Source organism: Lutra lutra, chromosome 15 (genome assembly GCF_902655055.1).
Source record: "Lutra lutra chromosome 15, mLutLut1.2, whole genome shotgun sequence".
In the NCBI taxonomy this organism is placed as follows: domain Eukaryota; kingdom Metazoa; phylum Chordata; class Mammalia; order Carnivora; family Mustelidae; genus Lutra; species Lutra lutra.
In genome coordinates, this window is record NC_062292.1 from 40,531,947 (window position 1) to 40,555,236 (window position 23,290).

The 23,290-nt window shown below is 58.0% G+C and overlaps 1 protein-coding gene across 4 annotated transcripts in view; it reads right to left on the reverse strand.

Moving 5' to 3' along the window:
- Positions 1 to 1,810: 1,810 nt before the first annotated feature.
- The window catches only part of KIF21B (kinesin family member 21B), a 47,766-nt gene continuing 26,286 nt past the window's right edge, over positions 1,811 to 23,290 (reverse strand). Inside the window, exons 16-35 of one of the 4 annotated variants that reach the window (XM_047704917.1) lie at positions 22,613 to 22,720; positions 22,060 to 22,128; positions 21,453 to 21,685; positions 20,934 to 21,081; positions 20,503 to 20,697; positions 20,300 to 20,401; positions 18,938 to 19,103; positions 18,682 to 18,733; positions 18,439 to 18,496; positions 17,537 to 17,742; positions 17,381 to 17,455; positions 15,594 to 15,707; positions 13,644 to 13,682; positions 11,567 to 11,703; positions 10,466 to 10,646; positions 9,134 to 9,298; positions 8,694 to 8,811; positions 7,737 to 7,907; positions 6,986 to 7,185; positions 1,811 to 5,857 (exon numbers count right to left, since the gene is read on the reverse strand). In XM_047704917.1, the coding sequence (XP_047560873.1) occupies positions 5,803 to 5,857; positions 6,986 to 7,185; positions 7,737 to 7,907; positions 8,694 to 8,811; positions 9,134 to 9,298; positions 10,466 to 10,646; positions 11,567 to 11,703; positions 13,644 to 13,682; positions 15,594 to 15,707; positions 17,381 to 17,455; positions 17,537 to 17,742; positions 18,439 to 18,496; positions 18,682 to 18,733; positions 18,938 to 19,103; positions 20,300 to 20,401; positions 20,503 to 20,697; positions 20,934 to 21,081; positions 21,453 to 21,685; positions 22,060 to 22,128; positions 22,613 to 22,720 (2,592 nt within the window). In that variant the 3' untranslated portion in view covers positions 1,811 to 5,802. Of the gene's footprint in view, positions 5,858 to 6,235; positions 6,466 to 6,985; positions 7,186 to 7,736; positions 7,908 to 8,693; positions 8,812 to 9,133; positions 9,299 to 10,465; positions 10,647 to 11,566; positions 11,704 to 13,643; positions 13,683 to 15,593; positions 15,708 to 17,380; positions 17,456 to 17,536; positions 17,743 to 18,438; positions 18,497 to 18,681; positions 18,734 to 18,937; positions 19,104 to 20,299; positions 20,402 to 20,502; positions 20,698 to 20,933; positions 21,082 to 21,452; positions 21,686 to 22,059; positions 22,129 to 22,612; positions 22,721 to 23,290 lie in introns of those variants that run through there. The other 3 variants (XM_047704915.1, XM_047704918.1, XM_047704916.1) reach the window with 3 other exon arrangements.

Below are 23,290 nucleotides of genomic sequence, written 5' to 3' on the forward strand. Positions count from 1 at the left end.
CAGGGCAGGGAAGCTCCAGCACCTGCTGGAGGGCGTCGGGGGGATTAGGGCAATTCCACCCACCTGCGTCCCCCTTTGCGGCTCAGGGCCCCCTTTCAGTTGCTAAGACCCTTCTGTTTGAGGACCAGGAGCCTCTCAGCCTCCCTCGGAGCCCTCCCATCTCCAGCCCATGATGGTCTGCCTCCCATGGAACTCACAGGCTGGGTCACCTGTCCATAGCCAAGAGCCGTAGGTCTAGCTAAACAGCAATGACTGTGCAGGTTGACAGTGAAACTTGGTTTCATATTTGGAAAACACAGCAGAGAGAGATCCTATTATCTTCACATTACAAAAATCAGGAAGTAAATGCTTTCAAGGTGGTCCTGGCTGGTGATGGTCCCCCAGAGGCCAAGATGCTCAGGGATGGGCCAGAATCTCTGGGAGCTGGGGACATGAGCTGGGGTTATCAAAAGGGAGGGTGACAGCTTCCCTACAGGAAAACTTTGTTGAGCTATTTAGTGACATTTCACAACTCAACGCCCCCAAACATGCCCAGTCTTTCCTTCCCTCACTCACACATGCACTCTTTCAGTGTCTGGTCAGCATCTGAGGGGATACAGAACTAGCCAGAATAAAATCATTAGTCTAAAAAAGAAAAGAGGGTGGGCTTTATGGTACAGAAATGATATCTTCATAAAACTTTTATTAAACATGTTTTCTTGAGGGGTGCCTGGGTGGCTCAGTTGTTGGGCATCTGCCTTTGGCTCAGTCCTGATCCCAGGGTCCTAGGATCGAGCCCCACACTGGGCTCCCTGCTCAGTGGGGAGCCTGCTTCTCCCTCTCCCACTCCCTCTGCCTGTGTTCCCTCTCTCCATGCCTCTCTGTCAAATAAACAGATAAAATCTTTTAAAAAATAAAAAATAAATAAAAATCTTTTCTTGAGAGCGAAACCAGACAAACGGGATATGTGCACACAGAGCTAACGCTGGGCCACTGATGCCTCCGGGACACAGTGACTTCTGAATGAAGCACAATCTAAAATTATGGGGGAGGGCGCCTGGGTGGCTCGGTGGGTTAAAGCCTCTGCCTTCGGCTTGGGTCATGATCCCAGGGTCCTTGGATCAAGCCCCGCATTGGGCTCTCTGCTCAGCAGGGAGCCTGCTTCTCCATCTCTCTCTACCTGCCTCTCTGCCTACTTGTGATCTCTGTCTGTCAAATAAATAAATAAAATCTTTAAAAAAATAAAATAAAGTTATGTGGGAGCCACAGATTCCTGAAACGTAGTGGGAACAGGCCAAATATACTACGTGGCACAGGAAGGAACTACATCTTGAATGCATCACACACGGTGTCCTCCAGGCTCTGGAAAAGGCACTGGCTATGTTCGTGCAAGACCAGTGCTGTGGCCGGGCAGGTCGGGCTTTCAGTCATGGCTCTGGCCTCCCTAGGGCTGACCCTGAACTTGTCCCTTCCTTTCTGAGACTTTGCCCATTTCCGAAAATGAGAGCACCACCAATCACACAGAGGGAGTGAAGATCCAGGGAAAGATGCCTGAAATAGTGCTTGGAACACAGTGGGTGCTCATTAAGTGCTGGGGCCCTCTTCCAGCTCACGTACCTGTCCCAGGAGACAGCAGAGAGTCTGCAGGGAAGGCAACACTCTCAACACGGCTTTCTTGTTGGGCAAGCCCCACACTCACAGCTCAGGAGAGTCCCCTCAGGCTGGGCCCAGCCCCAGAGGCCCACCCCACCCGCCCCAGCACCAACCCCCCCCACCCGAGAGGGGCCACCAGCCCAAAGCTGGCAGCTCTCAGGGGACACACCACGACAGATAATGGTCATTCGGGTTTTATTTATGACAACTTCTTAGAACACACACGTCCAGTCTAGGAACGGAAATGTACAGCATGAGGGCTTAAATAACTTTCATACACTATGTACAGTCACCGGCAGAGGTACAAAACATATTTACATCTTGTGCTATAGCCGCATAGCGAGGAGGGCGTAAGCCAAACGAGACCCTGCAGCCTGGGCAGGGGGTGATCCCTAGAAAAGAGCTGGTGGGCAGGGCGGGGCCCTTCACTTCAGGGGTCTTCTTGGAGTAGTTCCCACTTCCCTGCAAAGCCCTCGGGACAAGGGTTCAAAGAACTGGACTGGGTACGAGAAGGGTTGGGGGCTCGCTGGAGTGCTGGGGCTGGGCAGGGTGTGGGGACTAGAACGAAGATGCCATAGAAAACGGAATTTTCCTTGTCGATTCTGTCCTTGCACATAAGAGGGCAGTAAGGGATCCTGGGAGCCAGGAAAGTAGGGCCAGGCCCATGGAGGCCTGTGGGGCCACTGGCCAAGCCCCAGCTCCTGAGGCTGGGCCAGGACGCTGGGCTAAGCTAAGAGAGCAGGAAGCAGTTTCCTGTTTGGGATGGCAAACAGACAGATGCCACACGTTCAGGCCCCAGGGGGGCAGGGAGAAATTCCCCCCTTCGCCGGGCAGGCCCTGCCCGCCCCCCACATGATGGCAAAGATGCTGGGCTCAGGCTGGGGCTGGACACGCCAGGGGCTGTGCCCACACCCACCCCAGATTGCATCAGAAGATGCCCCCGGGAGCTGGGCTGGTCTACGTGAGGGGAGAGAGTGGGCCACTTCTAACTCCATCTCCACAGTCTGCCCACGTCGCCACCACAGTGGGTGGCGTGAGAAAGTCCCCACCACGGTCTTCCCTACAATGGCTTTGTGCTTTAGCTTGCCCTCTGCCCAGGTGACACTGCCCCAGGCGGGCAGCAGGGCTGGACAAGCGAGGGCTAGAACTGTAGTGACGGGAGGTGGGTAGGGAAACCACTCCCAGATCCGCAGATGGCCCTTCCCAGACCCACTGGGGTACCCTGACCACCTCAAAGGCTTGGGTGTGCCTTTCCTCTTCCTTGGCAATCTCCAAAGGCAACTCCAGATGCTACCTTGGGGAACTGTGGCTGCCATGGAGGGATCGGCTACTCAAGTGACAGCAAACACTGAACTGATTAATACTTAGAATTCCAGGACTGTGTCCAGAAGGCCCATAGGCAGTCAGCTTCAAAAGCATTCGAGGGGGGCTCAGCCCCGGGGACAGGGAATGTGGCTCTGGGCTCCTTAGGCTCAACAGGGCTGGGACCCAGCGTGGGCTCAGGCATTTAAAGACTTGGGGTGTGGGGTCGAGAGAGGGAGCTAACTCCTGGGCCTTCTGCTGTGGCTGGGCTGGCACTGGCCCCAACTCAGGTCTGCAGATGGGCAAAGTAAGGAGTAGGACGAGCCCCCCAGAAGCAGGACAAGCCCTGGGCTGAGCCCTGGCCTGAGCGAGGAAATGCCCACACAGATGCAGACATACAGTCTAACTGCAGACAGAACCAAGCTGGGTGAACCCCCTGGACCCAGGTCTGCCCAGGCCACCCACCACCAGCCCTGCTATTTGTGCTCAAACCACAACCATTTTGTGCTTCCAACCTTTAGGATGCTGGGGGCCTGCCCCCTGACTATGTACCTTGGACATCCCTGGAGGAGTGGACAGAGACTCCGAGCTCTTGGAGCACAGATTTCAGAAGGACTCAGGGCTCCCGAGGGACTTCAAGTTTAGAGTCAATGATAGTCGCCAGGACAGCAGAGCCGGCCTGCCATGAGGTAGCTGACCCAACAGAAACAGCAGGAAGTGGGCAATGCTGCTGAGCACCTCTCGCAGGCCCTAAGGTCATGTCTCCCGCAAGAACGGGCCTTTGCAGCTACAGTACCGTTCTGGGCTGGGGCCGCCCCGTCCGTGGGGGCAGCACAGTCTTTTGTGTTTCTTCAGTTTGTAAACAGTCATGCAGATGGAGTCTTTCTTACAGGTTGCAAGGTTGAAGCTTTCCGATCAGGTGGGGAGAAGGATGGCAAGGGAAGAGGCGCCTGCTTCCACGTGGCCGAGGGAGCAGCGGGGGGCCCCCTGCACTGGCTGGAGGAGGAGGGACTTCCGGGGTGCAGGCGGACTGTCCCAGGCTCCAGGAGGCTAGTGTTCCGGGGTGGGCCCTTCTTGCATACACTAGCTTACCCAGACTCCACCCCTGGGGCAGGCAGGGACCTCCCAGGACAGGGGGGGGAAGCAGGGCTGGGGATTCAGGCCCTGCAGGGGTTTTTCCCTTTTGCTGCTAGGACGGCCTCCTCTGCCCAGTGTGCCCCACCAGAGCCGCACAGAGCGGGCTCTGATCGCCTGGCCAAATGCACAGGGTCACAGAGGACAAACACAGAGCTACCTCTGGAAGGTCTAAAAGTCACTGCATTATCTCCGAAGAGAGTCGGGGCTCCTGACTCCCAGACTGAGGAGAGGAAGCACAGGAGAAACCACTGTGGATAGGTTGGGGTGGAGGGAAGTCCCGGGACTCCTCCCAAGGTCGGGTCCTGTAAATTCAGAATTGCCCCAACAGGGGGCGCTGGAACACGGCTTTAACCACATCCCCAGAGCCGTGAGCCCACAGCCCCAAGGCAAAAAGGAACTCAATGAATTTCTTCTTCGCTGCTAATCTAAAAGGGGAGGGCCTCTTGCCCCATGCCAGTTTTAAGGCTTGAAAACGTGTCTCCTGAATAACCAGACAGAAAAAGCCAGAAGGACTCCCGTCCCTGTCGGGGTGAAAACACAGGTGAGCTGGGGACGGGCTGGGCCATCCTCACCATCCAAGCCACCCCCTGGTAGACATGATCCTCTGAGCTGCTTCCTACGTGGCCCACACAGGACTCTGGGAAGGGGGGCCCCTGGCCCTGGGCTGTGGGGTGGAGCTCCCCTGCCTTCTGGGAGCAGCGGGCACGGGGCCCTGCTAGTGCAAAGACACATGTGGTGCCGCGGGCATGGCTGGTGTAAGGCTGCCCAGCATGGGGGCCAGGCCCCGGGGTGGAGGAAGGCACTGAAGCGTCAGGCGGCCTAGAGGTCAGGGGTGCACTAGAATGGTCCCTGGGGGTAAAGTTTGGGACGGGCCCGAGCTGCAAAGCGAACAGAGGAGGTGGCCCTGGAGGGCTGGTCGGGCAGATTCCCTTTGGGATTCCTGGCCCCCGAGTGCTGAGGAAAAGAACATTTGGGGGAGAAACTTCAAGTCAGTTTCCAGGAGGCAACCGCAAAAAAATAAAATAAAATAAAATAAATAGCGGAAGTATTTCTGACCATCTCCCCAGAGGAATTTTTCTAGCAGCTCTACCTTGGCCCCATTGGAAAGGGACCCCAAGGGATGGCTGGGGTCAACAATGGGAAATGGCTGTTGGTGGCCAAGGGGCTAAGGGTCAGCTGCAGGGACCAGCTGCCAACACCTGGTTTCCATGGTTACCTGAGGACTATCATTTTGGGCTCAGACACAGGTGCAGTGGCTCCAGAGGATGGATTAGGGGACAGAAGGGGAGGCCTGTTCATCGGGGGGCACGGCAGGGGCTGGGGCTGCTTTGCCTCCCCCTACAGGTCCCCATGACTGGGCCAGAGGTTAAGGAAGGGCTCGGCCAGCTCAGCAGGAGAGAATGTGGCCAGAGGGAGGGCAAGGGGAGCCCGAGGGGCTGCAGGGAGAGAGATGAGACGGGAAAATGCCCTTTGGCTTCACAGCTTAAATTCCTCCTCAGCCTCTCTCTCTCCCCCAAGAGGCAAGGGGAATAGTATCCTGTAGGAAGGTCAAGGGAGAGGCAGGAGAGCAGGAGAGGGGCCATACCCGAGGCCCACAACCTCTGTCCCCAGGGCAGTTGGCCCCGTCAGACCACAGCTTCCCTTCTGTGCTGTCCAGGCTGCCGGGGGGGGGGCCGAGGGTCTGGGGGCCATCCTCGGAAAGGCAGCTGGGGTGAGCTCAGCTGCGTGCTCCTAGGGTGGCCCTCGGGGTAACCGCCGCACGCTCCAGAACTTCACCGTCAGGTCGCTGGGGTGGAGGACAGAGAGGGACTGGTCAGCTCTTGAAGCGGGCCTGGCTGGCAACCCCCAAAGTAAAGCATGGACCGGCTTCTCCAAACTCCCCACATGTGGTTGGGGCCCAGGGGCAAGCATCACCGAGGAGGAGGGCAGACTGCAGGGGCGGAGGGGTGGATGCTGGGCAGAGGGAGAGGGCCTGGGGTCTCCAAGTCCCCAACAGAATTCTCCTTGTGGGTTTTCGTTGGTGTTGTTTTGTTTGGCCCAGGCCTGGGTTCTCCCCCTCTGCCTTCTGCCACCTGGTGTCCCTCTCCTGGGGTCTGCCCCACTAGTCATGCTCGGAGGAGGGTGGGAGAAGAGCGGCAGGCGGGGCGTTCACTCCGGGCCAGGCAGGGTGTGAAGGGAGAGTAGGGAGGAGGAGTAAAACAATCTCATACCGTTGAGAAGCAGCTCAGACCGAAGTGGAGAAAGAGAGGGAAGAGGAAAGAGGGGAGAGTGACAGAGGAGGCGGGAGGGGAGGGTCAGGGCAGGGTGGTGGCTCGGCCCTTTATGGCCAGGACTCGGCGAGGAAGGCAGGGGGTGAGTCCGGGGACGTAATTCCACACCTTTACCCGGCAGTCACTGTTGGGGGAGAGAGGTAGAGAGGCAGAGAGGAGAGACAGGAGGAGATGGGGAGGGAGAGAGGGGAGAGAAGGGACATGGTCGGACGTGAAGGAAAAAGATGAGACCCCTCTGAGGAGCTCCCCGGTGGGACAGAGGCCTGGGCATCCCCTGGATGGGGACCAGAGCTGGGGCAGGAGAGAGGCGGGTCCGGGGTGGGGGGCGTGGCAGACAGCTGCTCTGTGGTCTGACATACATGGATGGGAGTAAAGACAGCCGGGGTGGGGGCTGCTGTGGGAGGGGAGGAAAGGCTTGAAGACAAGTGGGTGAGTCCTGACCTGGGGCCCAGCACCTTCCTGCTCCCCTGCCCCTGGTGGGCACTCCTGGAGGGCTAGCAGAGGCTAGCGAGCACTGTGGGGGTCTGCTCCAGGAACCGAGTCTGTTGGGACAACCGCAGGGGCTCCGAGGCCCCCCATCTTACCCTGCCCACACCAGGGAGAGGGGCGGGGAGCGCACGCAGACCTCTTTGCCTGGCACCCACCTGGAAGCAGTGAAGATGTGCTTGGTGTTGGTGCAGATGGCATTGATGGGGCTGTCGTGGCCCCTGATCTCGCCAATGGGCGTGAAGTTGTCCACGTTCCAGACCTTGATGACGCCCGCGCGGCAGGCGCTCAGCAGCATGGGGCGGCCCGGGACAAAGGCCAGGGCACACACCCAGTCCTTGTGTGCATTGGGGATTTGCTGTGGGAGGAGCAGAGCCAGTGAGGCTTGGAGGCAGTGCTGAGGGGGGAGAAGCCCGCAGAGTGGGAAGAAGCTGGCAGAGGACACTGCGGTCACCGGGTTCCCCTCTGCCTGTGGGGTCCCTGGCCAGGCAGGCTAGCAGCCCTGTCCAGGAGGTGGGCTGGGTGAGCCCACACTGGGGATTGTAGGGGCCCTGAGATAGGTCCTTTGGCCTCCCACTCCAAGGCAAACCTAAGATCGGCACTGGTAGAGAACCCTTCAGCCTTCTCAGGGGTAAACGCTCCAAGAAAGGGAACACAGTGAGTGGCTGAGCTTTCAAGTCAAACCTAGGGGCTAAAAGCAGCCCCTTTCTTAAAAGCAGCTGTACACGGGAGGGTAGAGGACAGGGAGGAGTAGAGGACAGGGGAGGCAGGGGAGTGGACACAAAGGGGAAGAGGTGGGGAACAGGCAGGCTGGGGGAGCTCCGGCCCAAGACCCTAGGTCCCCAAGGCCCTGCCTGGACTAGGGAATGGCCTCACCCTAGCCCACCCCTCCCCTTTCGCCCACTGCACCTGAATGAGCTCCTGCTGCTCTAGGTCCCACTTCTTGATGCCATTATCCCGGGAGCCACTGAATAGGACATCTCCCTGGATGGCAAGACACTCGATACCGTCATAGTGTGGGGGTTCAAAGTTGTGCGTGGGACCAATGGTGCCCGTCACACACTCACCCAACTCGAACATCTGTGGGAAGAAAGACCGGTAGGGCACGCCAGGAGCACCCACCCAATCTCACACAGCACGGTGGTCCCCAGGAGCCAGCAGACCCAGTGGCCCTGGGGGAGAGGAGCTTCCCCAGCAGGAGAGGGCTGCGGGAGGGGCACCGCTTCTTACAGGGATAGAGGACACTGAAGGCGTGGGTCTTGACCCTTCCCAAGGGGACTGGGGCAGACTGGGTTAATAGGTGAACGCAGGGGGCGACCCCACAGCTCAACAAGCAGCTCTTATGGAGAAAGGTGGGTTTGGGGTGTGAACCTCCTTTTCGATTTCTTTTATTTTTAAATTAATATAATATTACTTGCCCTTGGAATAAAAACATGATCATACCAACCACCCTCTGCTTCCCAGTTTCTGACTGTGTACCCACGGTGTGCAATGACATAATTGGCGAGCAAACAAAATTAGTGTTGTTTGCTATCCTTTGTGTTCTGTTCGCATTTTCTTAGTTCGGTAGACGCACTACAGCCTGTTCCACGGCTTCTCCCTAACCGACGGGACTGCTATTCCAGGCTTAGACATCTGGGTCACTTTCAATTCCGCACCACTTACAAAATAGCGCTGCGTCTACTTTCTGCACACACCTCCTTGCCTCTTTGGGGTGATTTTCTTCAGCATAAATCCCCAGTGGTCTCATTATTTTTCATGAGGGCTCGCAAGGCCCCAGAGGGAAGGGGTGGGGGAGGACAGGAGGAATGCAGAGAATGCTCCCCACCCCCACCCCCTGTCCCAGAGGGAGGCCTTCTCAGGTACCTTCACGTAGTGGTCCTTGGAGCCGGTCACCACCAGGTCGTGCTGGCTGGCGGTCTGGGTGACTGTCAGGCACATCACAGGGCCGATGTGGCCAGTCAGCTTGCCAACCGGCTGGAACCTGTAATGGACAGAAGCCCGCCAGTTGGAGGGACACAGATCAGAGGGAACCCTGGCTTGTGGGGGCTGGTGGGGAAGTCTGCCCTGGAGTGAGTTGGTCCGGCCAGGGCACTCTCCCTCCCTCAATGCAAGACCAAGAACCTAGACATCAGCTGCCCGGTGTCCTGGGGGCCTCGGAGGACAAGGATCCCATATCTCAGAGCAGAGACCCGAGCCCAGGAGCAGATGGGAATAGAGCAGCATGGGGTTCTGCCAGCCCCAATGGGTGGTGCCCACAGTAAAGACCCAGGGGCCCTCCACGGCGTGCCCCACATCCCCCTGACCTGCTCAGCTCCCAGATGCGGACGGCGTTGCCCGAGGCGGCATACAGCATGGTGCCTGAGGGGCTGAGGGCGATCTGGTTGATCTGATGCTCCCCCTGAGCACTGGTGATGGCACGGGTGGAAGCGGCGGCACAGGCGTCCCCAGAGGTCACCTGGCCAGAGGACCTGCCGTGATCGAGGAAGGCAAGGTCAGAGATCAAAGCGGTCCATCCATACAGGCCAGGAAAGCTCTCAAACCTCACTCAGACCAGGCCTAATACCACAGCTCTTCCAGGAAACCTCCTCTGGCTGATGCAGGGGAGCCAAACTCCTCCTGGAAGTTTCTGGTCTGACGAGGGAGAGACCAAGGGTGGCAGCACCTCTCTGCAGCCAGCAGAAAAGTCCCTGTCCCTGAACGGGGCTTGTGGAAACCACTTAATCTCTCTGAGTCCCAGTTTCCTCCTCTGTAGAGAGAGGTGATTACACCCATTCCGTTTACTCCGCTTCTTCAGTTTTTTGTTTTTTTTTTTAAATAAAAGACTATTTTTTTAGAGCAGTTACAGGATCACAGCAAAACTGAAGGGGATGGTTTCCCCTATCGCCCTGCCCCCCACATGCACAGCCCCCCCATCATCATCCCCAGCAGAGGGGAGCCTTTGTTACAGTGGTGAGCCCACCCTGACACAGCATCGTCACCGTGGGCCACCAGGCAACACAAGGACGCGCTCATGCTGGACACTCCGTGGGTCTGGACCAACGCGTGGTGACCCACATGCACCAGTACAGTCTCAGGGAGCTTCGCCGCCCTCGGAATCCCGTGTTTACTCTCTTTTAAGGATCAAGTTAAAGAACGGACGATGGTTTATAATGGCGGTGCCAGGACGAAGCGCAGCTCCCGCTGGGACAGTTTGGTTCTGCAGGGGCCCTCGTCTCACTTCTGTCTCCCACATGTCCATCAGCCTGAGACCGTCAGGGGCAGGGCTGAGAAAAGGCTTGGGTGGCCCACTGACGCAGACAGGTGGCCAGCGCGGTGGCGGTCAGCCAACAGTCACCTGCTGTCCCCACGCAGGTTCCCAGCTCCCCGTCTGGGCTCACAGGGGGATACCCGGCTCAGCCCAGGGCCTGGGAGGCTGAGATGGAGCACGGGGGCCAAGCAGACCAAAGGCTCACCCAGGCTGCTGCCCCAGACTCTGTACCCCATCCCAGGGACCCCCACCTCGTCCCTCAGAGTCAGGTCGAGTCCCCTAAGGGCCTCTGCACTCATGTGGCCAGACCAGGCTCTACTGAGTAGGTCACGTGGGCTGGGCATGGGTACCCAGCCCACCACCGAGGGCCAGCTCGGGGAGTACCTACGTGAGGGTCCGGATGCACTTGGCTGAGTCCCGGATGTCCCACACCTTGATGTAAGAGGCAGACACGGAGAACACAAGCCCGGAGTGGCTACAGTACTTGAGGGACACCACGTTGTTGGGGTGGCCCTTCAGGGCCGCAATCTCCTGGCCTGTGACCAAGTTCCACATCTTACAGCTGCGGTCTGTGGGAGGCAGGGAGAGAGCCACGGGGACAACAGATGCCAATCATCATGGGCCCATAACACACGCTTCCCCCCACAGGGGCTGTGGAGGGTGGGGGAGACAGTCCAGAGACATTGAGTGGGAGGGGCCTCATGTCTGAGGGACAGGAAGATGCACCCAGACCAGCTCTATTGAGTGCTGCGTGTGTGTGCGGAGAGACTCAGGAGAGGAGCTGGTCGGAGCTTCAGTCCTGGGTTTCTCAAGCAAACTCCGCAGACACCAGAGTTCTCTGCATGTATTGCCAAGGTACCTGGGCTAAAATGAAATTCTTCAGGTTCTGCTGTCTGTTCCTACAACTGCTAATAGCTGACAAAATTAAGGAACAAGTGGCAAGCACCTTTGAGGGTGAGAATCTGGAATCAATCAACCACACCCAGAATGACAGTTAGCCCCCTCTCGCCCTGCAAATAAAGATATAGTTGTCTTTCCAATAGCATGTCTACTGTAGAGCTGTCCTTTCTGCTGGTCAAATTTTTCTGATTTTGTTGCTGAGACTAAGTAATCATGACTTTGAGGGGTCATAGGGATTTCTTAGCTGGAAGTGCTGGGGTAGACATCGGTGGAGGGTAGTAGTGTTGTGGGACTGGGATGAGTAGACAAGATGGAGAACCTGAAAAGACTTCCTGAAGTTTCTGAGGAAGGTTTGGAAGGAAGTGCTGGATGGAGACCAGGGTCAGCTATGAGGGAAGGCTTGGTTGGGGGTACCCAAGATGGGAAGCCGTAAGCCAAAGTAAGAGACATGAGACAAGGTAGTAGACAAGCTGAGCCCACATCCTCAACTCATGGGGGCTCTGGGATTTCATCTTCACAGCCCACTCTGGCACGGGAAGCAGGGATGGATGAGACCCTAATCTTACTGGCCAGTCTGGGTTCCACCCACCTTTGGATCCTGTGAACAGTAGCTCGTCTGTGGCGTCTAGGCAGAGGATGGGCCTGGTGTGGCCCTCGGCCATGGAGACACACTGCAGTGGGGCTGTCCTCGCACCCTTGGCTCCTCCAACGGGGGTGATGACGCCCCTTCCCAGGAGAGAGGGAGAAAGGGTGCACCTGTCAGCCAGGGAGACTGAGGCCAGGCTGAGCAAGGTATGCAGGTAAGAGGGGGACAGAACCGACAGGGGACTAGGGCAGATGAAGGCAACCCCTGAGACTCAAGCTCAATGCCGTTGATGTCTGAGACCTGGGGACAGTCTATGGGGGCGGGGAGGGCTGGTCTGTACGAGAACCTGTCAGTCACCGCCCTGAGCACATCCAGGGGCGCGAGCTGTAGGCAGGAAGGAGGAGACATGGACACTGCCCAGGGGGAGCTCCCATCTGATGCCTGCCTGACCCAGATCCCGAGGCCTAAATGTGCGCAGGCCCCAGAGGCCCGAGGGCTAGAAAGGGGCCGCACACTGCTTCAGTTAACCCAGGGTGCAGCGAGGGGTGCAGGGCGCGGTGGTGCTTAGGCTGTCCACCTCCCAGCACCTTGGTGGTGCCGGGACAGCCCTCTGTCAGGAACTTCTTCCGGGGCCGGCCTCTCCCAAGCAGAGACACACGTTCACTCCCACCCACCCTCAAGCCCCTTTGGGACCTGCAGAGTCAGACCTGTGACTGTCACTTACAAAGGCCAAAATCCCTCTAGGGGGCCCCAGCTCAGCTCTGAGTTAGGGATGTCCAGGGTCCCTGGGGAATGCACCTGGGGAAGCAGCGCCTCACTTCCCATCCACAGTCTGGGAGGGAGCACGAGCACCACCCCCCCCCCCCCCCGGCAGGCGGGAGCATTTTGTTAAAAGCCAGCCTCCTGGAGGTTCTGGAGAGTGATCTTTTCTGAGTGAGCGTCTTTGGGAATGAGGCCCTGGCTAAATTATGTGCAGGTCTGAAAATATGTTCTAGTTCCTTCCCAAAGACAATGCTGTTCCTCCCAGTGATGCTATGTGGCCCACGGTCTGCTAAAATGAACCGTGTTCCGGCCATAGTGCCTTTCACGGCCCCCATGGACACAGCCACGCCCCCTGCGAGGACGGCAGTCAGAGGCCAGCTGCCAGACAGGTGTCACAAGTGACCAGCCCCCAAGCTGGCCCAGCTCCCTGCTTTCAACCCTGGTTTGGGCCCAGCTGTGTGGCTGTGGAAAGAGCCCAAACCGTTGTGGGAAGTATGTCACCAGGATAACCCTTGTCACTGAGAGAGGCTAGGAGGCTGGCTAGCTTCTGGTCATGGCAAAGCCTTGCCCCCCGCAGGCAGGCTTGCAGGCCAGGAGGTGCGGTGAGCAGGGGGCGCTCTGGGCGAGCTGGAGGGAGCTCAGAGCCTAGTGCTGACCACCGGCCCGTCAGGAGCTCAGGCCCACCAGGTCCCAGGAAGTGCTCCTTGTTGTGTGGTGCTGTGCTGGGGGGGGCTGGGGAAACTGTCCCCTGGTCACCCCAAAATCTGGGAAGGGAGGAGGTCTCCTGGCAGTCCTGGGCCATGTGCCAGGAGGTGTGGGCAGCAGGATCCCTTCGTGCTCCTTTCAGAGGAGCTGAAAAGCACACCTCACCGGGCACAAGCTGAGCAAATCACAGGGATGCTGGAGACAGCCACCAACACCCCGCTAGCTGGGCCCTGCAGGCCCCAGGGCTGTCTGCACCCCTGCCCCTCCCCCAAGCCCTCAGCAGCACTCAGTCCCAGCCCCAGCCCACCCCAGGCTCCCAGGCTTTCCCCGTGCCTGCCCAGGAGACAAGGAGAGAACAGCGCCTGTGGCAAGCAAATATGCCCCCCTCCCCAAGCCCCCAGCTCCAGCCGGGCCTGGCCAGTATGAGGCCATGCAGTGACCCTGAGAGGGAGGAACCACGGGTGGAGGGGGGTAGGGGGGAGGCAGGCCAGGGAGGAGGGCTGCATGCTGAGGACTGGGGTGTGCAGGCGGGAGGACGGTGCAGCAAAAGGCAGAGAGGGGAGAGTAGAGAGTGAGAGCTGGGGAGCCAACACGGGAGACATTCTGTGTGTACCTCAGGACCTCCGACAAAGAGGAGTCGCTGTCATCAGACCTGGGGAGGGCAGAAAATTAGCTGGATTAGGGGAGAGAGGAAAACACACGAAGGGATGGCAGAGGCAGCAGCAGCGTGGGGGGTCAGAGGTCGGGTTATGCTCTTCAAGGGCAGCGGGGAGAGGCAGGGGTCAGGGCACTAAGGGACAGCAGGAGAGGAGGTGGGGAAGGGCGGGCCGCGGGGGGGGGTCCCCTCTGCTACCAGGGCAGGAGTGAGGAGGGGACCATGGGAGCTGTGGGAGTGCCAGCCCCACACTCTGGAGAGACATCTCAGCTTGTGGGCCGTTTGCTGGTTCCAAGCCCCTGGCTGCCCCATTGTACAAGCGAGGGACTCTCTGCCTTGCCCCAGCAATGCTCCTCCATGCCTAAGGCCAGATGAAGCCATGCTTGCTGCTACCTCTCCCTGGGAGCTGGCCTCTTGCAGCAATTCTTCAGGGACTTACTAATTCACAAAGCCCACTGCCCCAGTGAACCCACTGGGGCTATACCTAGGAGCCGGGCCTACACCACACATGGGCCCCAAGACCTAGCCCACCGGATAGGACTAAGGTCTGCGAGACCACCAGGCTGGAAGGGCCCGAGTCCCACGTCAGTGCTTCTGGAAAAGGGGCCTATTGATTGCAAACGTGTGGTGGGGAGGCAGTGCCCCGGCTGGTGTGGTCCAGGTTTGGTATCCGCCTCCCGAAATGGGAACTGAGCCAAGGCGGGTCTGGGGAAGGAGCAGTATTTTGACCCAACAAGGGGTTTTCTGTGGGGAAGGGCTGATGTCAGGTGCCAGGTACAGGAACTAGCACTTTCTAGCCTGGGCTCCCCGGAACAACAGCACTGCACCCCTCCTCCCTGCCAGGCTGGAGAAGCTTTTAGGGAGCCAAGAGAGGAGCCCCTCTCAGAGGCTTTAGAGATGGGAGAAGCCAGAGGGGGGTCCAGAGTGTAGGAAGCATGGAGAAGGGCACACGAAGGCTAGGATTCCCCCCCCAACCCAGAGCAGAGTCCCACTGTTTGGAACATATGATGGAGCATGTCAGAAGCCCCGGGTTCTGGGGGCGCCTGGCTGGCTCAGTTGGTTGGGCGACTGTCTTCAGCTCAGGTCATGATCCTGGAGTCCCGGGATTGAGTCCTGCATTGGGCTCTCTGCTCAGCAGGGAGTCTGCTTCTCCTGTTGACCTCTCTCCTCTCATTCTCTCTCTTTCCCTCTCAAATACATAAGTAAAATCTTAGAAAAAAAAAAAAAAAAAGCAGCAGCAGCAGCCCCAGGGTCTGGGCCCAAGTCCTCCACTCTCTACATGAATATCCTCAGACCTCTCTAAGCTTTGTTTCCTTTTCTGTGAAACAGGGAAAACAGTTCTCACGGCTGATCTGTGGTCCACGTGAATCACACATATGAAAACCCCCTAAATGCGGGACCACCCTTCGCCCTGGCCATACTTGCCAGAGCCCCAGTGGCCCCACCGGAGCTGTATTTATAGTGGGCTGAACCTGCCGCAGGAAGGCAATTGGGAGGTCCCTTTCCACAGGGACAGAAGGGCCCCTGGGCCTCGTCTGAGCATGGGCAGCAGGGAGGGGGTGGCTGAAGTTCAAGAAAGGGGCTTTAGCAAGCGTCAGCGGAGGAGGACTCAAGGTGCAGTGAGTGAGTCTCCACAGGGGGCCGGATCTGCACGCACAGCCCCACCTGACTGCCCCCCCATCCCCGTGGCCTCCGTCTTGCCCTCTCCTGAGGTCACAGCATGCTGGGGGAAAGGAAGGGTCCGCGGTTAGAACAGAAAGGGCGGAGATGCCCGGAGGAGCTCCAGAGCCTCATCTCTTGGAGGGGCTGGGACAGCATGGTCAGGAGCTACCCGGCTGCCCCGGACCCGCCTGCGGCAAGGACCAGCCCACCTCCTCTGCACCTTCCCCGGCCTGCCCTGGCTCTTACTTGTCCAGTGCTGAGCCTTGGCTCTGATTACTGGTGAGACGAGAGAAGACGTTCCGGTCGTTGCGGGGTCGAGTAGGAGGGGACGAGGGGGGCGTGAATCCCACATCCGTGGACCTGGGGAGCGGGGACAGAGCGGCATCTGTCAGTGAGCACAGCCCCGGCTCACAGCTTCCAGCACCACCTTCTGTCCGGTTTGGAAGGCCCGCAGGGCGGGGCTGGCTGTGCAGTGATCCCAGAGCCCAGCAGACCGCCCGTCGTCATTATTCATGGATGCCATGCTTGGGAATTCACCTGCTCATTACAGTGTATTAGTGACCTCAAATGAGCTCTCGCACTGCTGTGGGGGTCATTCCCAGACATCAAGCAGAGCAGCAAAAAATCCAAGTCCCCACGTATTCCCAGTGGAGGTCAAATGAGGCGCTTCTCTGCCTGCCTGTGGCCTTTCCTGTGGTCTATTTAGGGCCATGTTTTTTGCATTTTTGTGCTTTTCGTTGGTGATTCATGGTTTAAAACGCCCCCAAAGCATAGTGCCGACAGGCTGCCTGACACGTGTCTAAGCACAGGCAGGCTGTGCTGTGTCTTACGGAGAAAATACACATGTTACACAAGCTTCATTCAGGGGGAGTTATGATGCTGTTGGTTATAAGTTCAATGTTAAGGAACCAACAATATGTATTAATTAAGCTGCCTTTAAACAGAAACACACATGAAGCAAAGGTCTGTGTTGATTGGCTGATGAAATATTGTGACCAGAAGCTGTCAGGAACCCACCCCCGCATTTCCCCAGGAGCAGAGGCTGACTCAGTGTTCACGGTGCTTGGAAGAACTTAAGTGAATTGAGGGGAATACGGAGGATTCACCCTGTCGTCAGGGGAGAGTCGAAGACCACTGCTCTGCCCCATTCCAGCAGCGGAACATCCCTCTCTTTGGAAAGTTGTCATCAGCTTTGGTCTAAACCCTCCCTTCCTTTGAAGAGTCTTCATGAGTTCGGCCTAAGTCCCTTGGACTGCCACCTAAGTGTGTTCTCAGAATGCACAGGTGAAGGGATGGTTACCACCCATCCACCTACCTGCCAAAGTCCCCACCACAAGCCACCGGCATGGGCATCTGCTCAGGCTTTGGACAGACGGGAAGGCTGGGAGCCTGAGCAAGTGCTCCCGTCACTTACCAGGTCGGGTGGCAAGAGGTCATCTTGATCCCCTGCTCTGCTACTACCTAGTTGTGGGACCTGGAGAAAGCCATCAGACCTCTCCGAAAATTAGTGCATGGACCAGACGACCCTAGGAGGCAGGTGATCTGGAGATCACCTGGTGACCTGTAGAAGCTCTGCGGGTCCCAGACCAATTAGAGACTTGTCCACTGTTTGCAATCATCTCCCGGTTTTTCTTTAAACATCTACGCGACTCTCACATGACAAGACCATAGAAAGCTCATGTGAGACCTCAGCATGACAAGATCTTAGAAAGGGCTGAGACCTCCCAAGGAGCCCTGGTCATGAAAAGGAGCTGAAGCACATCAGGACAATGACTGCAGAGCCATCAACATTGAGCCCGCATCAGCCAACTGGCAGCGGGCTTAGCCATCCAGTTCAAGGTGCTTATGGAGATTATGTTTGCTAAGCCCATGCCTGGTAGGATGGGGAAGGGACCATTAGGGGCAGCGGAATGACTTAGTGAGATTGGCCCAGATTCAAGTATGCATGACGACCTCCAGAGTAGACCATCACAGTGACTCACACACCCCGTGATGGCCCGGACTCTGGTGCAGGTTCGGAAACGTGCTCTCACCTAATGGGCTGCCCTCGGTCATATGACTTCCTTCGGGTCAGAGGGGATGTCTCCGTGCCTCGAGACTGCCGGGGGCTAGAACAGAAGGGTCCCGTGAGGCCCAGACCTGACTCCTTGCCCACCCTGCTGACCCATACCCCTGGCTCCCCTCCTTACAAAGTACTGCCTCTGCTGGGCAGGCTGATGGTGCGCGAGACCTTGTCCCGGTAGTATGGGTCTCGGACGGAGAGGCCGACTCCATCCTCTTTGATCTCAACAAGGGAGGCCAGGGACTTGGTGATGTTCTTGGTGGAGCTATCCAGCGGGGGACCCAGGCACTCAGCTGACACAGCCTTCATTTGGGCAGACAGTTTGGGCTCACCCTGGGAATGGAAGGACTGGGGTGAACCAACTTGCCCAAACATAAAGGGGGGCTGGGAGAATTCTAACGAAGGAAATAATGCCTCTTGGCCTACGGTAGAACCACCAATGGAAGAGCCAGGTGAGTAGCACCCAAAGACCCTCTCTCAAGGCTTCTAGAGAAGCCAAAGCACTAAATGGGTTTTACGGCCCTTATCCAGACTCTGCACATACAGAATGCCCAGGATGACCTCTTTGCACGTCACCACCGAATCAGCTTATCCAAAAAACTATGCACAATTCATTGTTCCCTGTATGCAGCTCCCCCCTTCTCTGTTTAATAAATCCTGTTTCTTAGTTCAGACTAGTAACTGATCCCTCGTTTGTGGGTGCTGATTCCCATACTGTTGAATCAGTAATCTGCATGGAGAATAACTGAAGGTCTAGACTTAGTCTTTGACCCAGAGCATAAGGCAGAGTCTTAGGCAGGAATGGGGAGATTTTTGAAAGCAGGGCCTCTGGCTCCGGTGACATCACTGGGCAGTGACTCCAGCCACTTCTCCCACCTTCCACCCACCTCAAAAAGAATGGGTTGTAACCAGTTACACATCTGGGGACCTCCCAATTCCTCCCAGCTGGAGGCAATACTGAGTCAGGGCTGGGGGGTGAGGGCAGAGCCACAGGAAGGGGAGACCAGGCCCTGAGGCAGTGGCGCTCACCTTGAACTTGAAATCATCATGGCTGGTGGAACCTTTCATGGTAAATGACTGGGAGAAGCTAAGGAAGAAACAGAGGGAGTTCAGGCTCCTGAGAGCCTACACACTGGCTCTCTGAGCCTTAGGCCCTGGGTTCCAAAGAGCCCCCAAATAGGCCTAGCCCTGGGACCCTATGGCAACCCGCCCCCCAACCAGCCCCAGGTTCATGCTGTGAGCCAACCGCTCCCTCCCAACTTAGAAACTCACCTCCCCTCAGAGAACTCGGAGATCTCCTCATCCGTGCTGGCATAGCCGTTCTCTGTGGGAGGAGAGGAGGGTTGAGAGGCCCCAACAGAGTGAGGGGAGGGGGGATGGTCTCCCTCCCATATCTCATCCAGTGGCATCAGACTGGGGCTCCTGAGGGAGTTCTGGGGACGGTGAGGGTCCCCCCCCCGGGGGGGTTGGAGCTAGGCCGCACTGGGAGAATGCCGGAGCTTCAAGGCCTCGCCCACAGCCTCCATACCCTGTTGCACGTTGTTGATGAGGGCCTGCAGCTCGGGGTGCGCCTCCGCCTTCTCTCGCAGGGCGTCCAGGAGCAGGTGGTTCTGAGAGGAGCCTGCTATGTCGGTCTGCCTCAGCCGCCCCTCCAGCAGCCGGATCTGGGCCTCCTTCTGTGCCACTTGCAGCCCCTGCGCGCAGGGAGACAGGCCTGTGTTTACCCTCCCCAGCCTGGAATCCTGGGGACCCTCATCACCACCCTCACACAATCTTCTCCCAAGACACCACGGGGGGTGCCCCGCCCCGACATCAGCCCTGTGCCTGCCCGGAGTCGGACTAACTCCCTGACATCACCCGCGTGCTGCCCCAGACCAGAGACGCACCACTCCCCTCCTTAACTTTACTCACATCCACAGGTTGGTGGAGGTTGCCTTAGGCTACAATTCCTTGTTATGGGCTGAACTATGTCCCCACCCTCCCAAATTCCCATGTTGACCCTCTAACCCCCAGTACCCCAGCACGTGACTATATTTGGAGACAGGGTCTTGAGAGAGGTAATTATGTTAAAATGGGGTTCTTAGAGTGGGCCCCAATCCCCTATCACCGGTGGCCTTAGAAGAAGTCAGGACGCAGGCACACACAGAGGGAACACAGCATGAAGCGGGAAGCGAGTCCTTTTACAAGCCGAGGAGAAAGGCCTCAGAGGCAACTAGTCCTGCTGGCGCCCTTAACTGTGGACTTCCAGCTCAGAACCGAGAAAATCAGTCTGTGCTGTTTGGTGCCCCGGTCTGTGGTATTTCATCAAGCAGCCCCCAAGGAACTCAGTCCCCTGTAACCTGGAGGAGAGCTGGGAGCTTCCCGCAGACAGGGGATGTCTCCCCGGCCCCTCGCCAGAGTTACGCTGCGTGGATACTGGGCGGTGTCTGTCCTCAAAGACCACAGGCCCCAGCAGGAAGGTGGCCCATCCTCCAGCCAGCTCTCTGTCGGGGACAGAGCCCATCTGATGGGAACGGGGGCTTTCTGCTTCCCGCTGCCCCAGCCCTGGCATACACACTTCTCCCAACACACCCGAGCCCTGCTGGGGACGCGCCTGGACCAGACATGAGGGTCACTTCTAAGGGAGGGCCTGCTTTGTGACCGGCATTGTGCCAAGCCCCAAGCACGCGTCACCTTGTGAAAGGCACACAGCAAACGAGGAGCTTGGTGCTGTCCTTGCCCCAGTTTTAGAGCTTTTGGGAATCAGAGGCTGGGAGTGAAGAGCTTGCTCTAGCCTGTAAGTGATGGGTCAGGATCCGGGCCTGTGTACCGCCCCACAACGGGGGGATGACAGAGATGCTGTGACTGCAGCTCCCACGCCGCCCCCCGCCCAGGAGAGCAGCTGGCCCACCTTGTCGATGGATGCCTTGAGGAAATTGTCCAGCAGGAGGCGGGCTTCGGCCAGGGAGCAGGAGCTGATGACCACGGATGTGTCTGTGGAGTCCAGCTCCTCCTAAGATGGAGAGGCAGAGACCCCCTGTCACCGAGACTGCCCCCTACCCTCCGCGTCTCTCCTGCCTCTTCCCCGGCCACCGGGCCAGGCCCCGTGGGCACCTTGGTCTCCTCCAGCTGCACGATGGTGGCCTGGCAGTCAGTGATGCTGTCATTGATATAGTCGATGTTGGCCGCCAGCACCTCGATCTCTTCGGCCAGCTCCTGCAGGCCCTTCTCCTCCTCCGGGCTCTCAGCCTGCAGCCGTTCCCGCTTCCTCCGCAGCGCCTCCTGCAGGAGGAACAGCTCCTCCCTTTTCTGCAGGGAGGGTGATGGAAAAGCTTCAGGTTCGCTGCTGCCCAGCTCCACCCACTGTTCCCTTCAGGCCCAGTCTCTGGGTCCCCCCTGCACCTCTGGATTCCAAAGCAGGCACAAGGAGTGGGTGGAAAGGGGATGAGGCAGTCTGATGAGCCAGAGCCATCAGAAGTGGCAGAGGAGGGGAGATGGGAAGGAAGCAGAGGCAGGAGCCCCGGGACCCCTGTGCTCAGGCCCACCTTGATGAGCCGCTCCATGTCAGCCTCTAGGTTGACAATGGTCATCCTCTGCATGACGATGTCAATAATCCTCCGTTCCAGGGACTGCCACTTGAGCCTTGCAGCCTTACTGAAGCTCTGGCTGGCCCCCTTCTTCTGGAACTTCTTTCTGGGAGACAGATGCAAAGGGAATTGGTTGGGAGGGCTCCCTTTTATAAAGTTTTCTTTCTCTTTCAGGTTTTCTGTATGTATTTGGTCATTTAACACTGTTAATAACATGTTTTTGGGGGGAAATGCATTTTTAAAATCATCTTGTTGTATTTTATCATTTTTTTTTTTCAGCATAACAAGTGTACTCTTTAATCCCTATTCCTTATTTCCCCCAACACCCTACCCACCTGGTTAGGAGCACACTCGAGCTCTGTAACTCCACGGGCACCCCTGCACCCCCCAGCCCCGTAGGTGACATCCGTGGGGACCCATCACAGGACCCCATGTCCCCCAGGCTCTCCTCCCCCTACCCCTGACCGTCCGCCTCACCTAGCAGGGCGGGTGCCATTGACAGCAGGTGCAGGGTGGTCCCCCAAGAAGTGGTTGATTTGGCGGTTCCACTGGCGCACGATGCTGGAGACGGAACGCGCCCCTGATTCAGCCTCAGATGATGTGGTGCTGGCTGACACCTCAGCCCCCGAGTCCAGCATGGGAGGCTTCAGTCCCACACGCCCCGCCACCCGCTCGGACATGGGCTTAGCCAGGCGCCTCAGTGCAGAAACCTGGGGCAGAGAACAGAGGAACTCAGTGAGGGGGGCGTGGCTCTGGACTGGGGGTTGCCGGATAGGATGAATCCAGGGGGAGGCTCTGTCCTTGCCTGAGCTGGGGACTGAGAGACAGCCAAGGGCTCTCTGATGTGAAATGAACACGAGAGAGTTCTACCTTTCTCATTAAGGTCTCAGGCCTCTGGGACCGGAGCCTGCAGCCTACCTTCATGCCTCAGCCCTCTTGTTGAGTAAGGCCCTTGTGACGGGCCTCACGTGGGCTCTGCTCCCCTGTGTGTGCTGTGTGACAAGAGAGAGCTAGAGCCACCAATGGGATTGTCCCCTCCCCACTCCAGAAGAACTCAGGAGAAAGGGAGCCATGTCTCGCTCACCTCCTGGGTTTTCCTCCTCAGGACAATTTCCTGCTGCCGCTTCTGGGACTCGAGCGCTCGGATCTGAAACTATGGGTGAGGGAAGGGAGTTGGCGTCCACACTTAGGCCTCACGGCCTGGTCTGCCCAGCTCTGTAGGCAAAAGCCTGGCTTTTGGGCGGATTCTTGTTTAGCCTGAATTTATTGATCATATGTGACCCCAAGTCTGGCCCCCATTGCAGAGGTCACCACGCAAACTGTTCTCTGGGAGCAGGGCAAGATCTCATCCACACCATGACAGGGAACCCGTGACCAGTGGGCTCAGGGACAGGAGTTGCACAGTCCCAGCTCTTGCTTGCTGGTGACCCTGGGCAAGGGCCTGCCCTCTCTGGGGCTCAAGTCTCCCCACCCCCCACCCTGCACTAGATGGGGTGGACCAGGAGCCTGCCGTGCAGGTTCCATCCCATGCTAGGCTGCGTCCTGCCGCAAGTGTGACTGTTATTGCTCAGGGTCATGGGAGCCGAGAGGCAGCCAGGCACACAGGGAGGTAGCGGTCCCCAAGGGCTGCCCCTCACCTCCTGTCGTCGCTGTTCCTTCTTGAGCTGAGCAATCTCCCGGTTCCTCTTAGTCTCCACCAGCCGCCGCCGCTGCTGCTCCTCACGCATTTGCTTCATCAGGGCCACCTGGGATGGGCAGGGGTGGTGGGGGTGAGGTGCACTGGGCAGTGGGGACCCACACCCTCCAGGGAGGCCTGGCTCTGAGGATGCTGGGCAGGGGCGACAGCCTGCCAGGCCCCTGGCTTGGGGCTCAGGGGTCTGGAGTGAGGGGTCTGCTCCCACTCCTCCATGGGAGCTGAAGCTGCCAAGTGCCTGGGCGCCCTGCTGGAAGGAGTGGCCTTCCTGCCAGCCCAGCTGTGCAGGTGTGACCACTCTGCAAAGTTTAACCCTGACCCCCACTTTCAAATGTCACGGCCCCCAGTGGCCTCCTCCCTGAGCCACCATCCTGGGTTTGGCCGATCGAGGACCAGCCTGGGGATGCTCGAGGCAGCACTGTCCTCTGTCCCATGGATAGCTGAGCAGGAGACAGGGATGAGGTGAAAGTCCAAGCCACATTCTAGGGCCAGGCTCACAGTCACAATAAAAGCCACCACCATTTATCAAAAACATGCTACACACCAAGCATTGTTCTTGTGACAGTCACATGAGTGAGGCATTACCATTCTCGTTTTATAAACAAGGAAATGAACCTCAGAG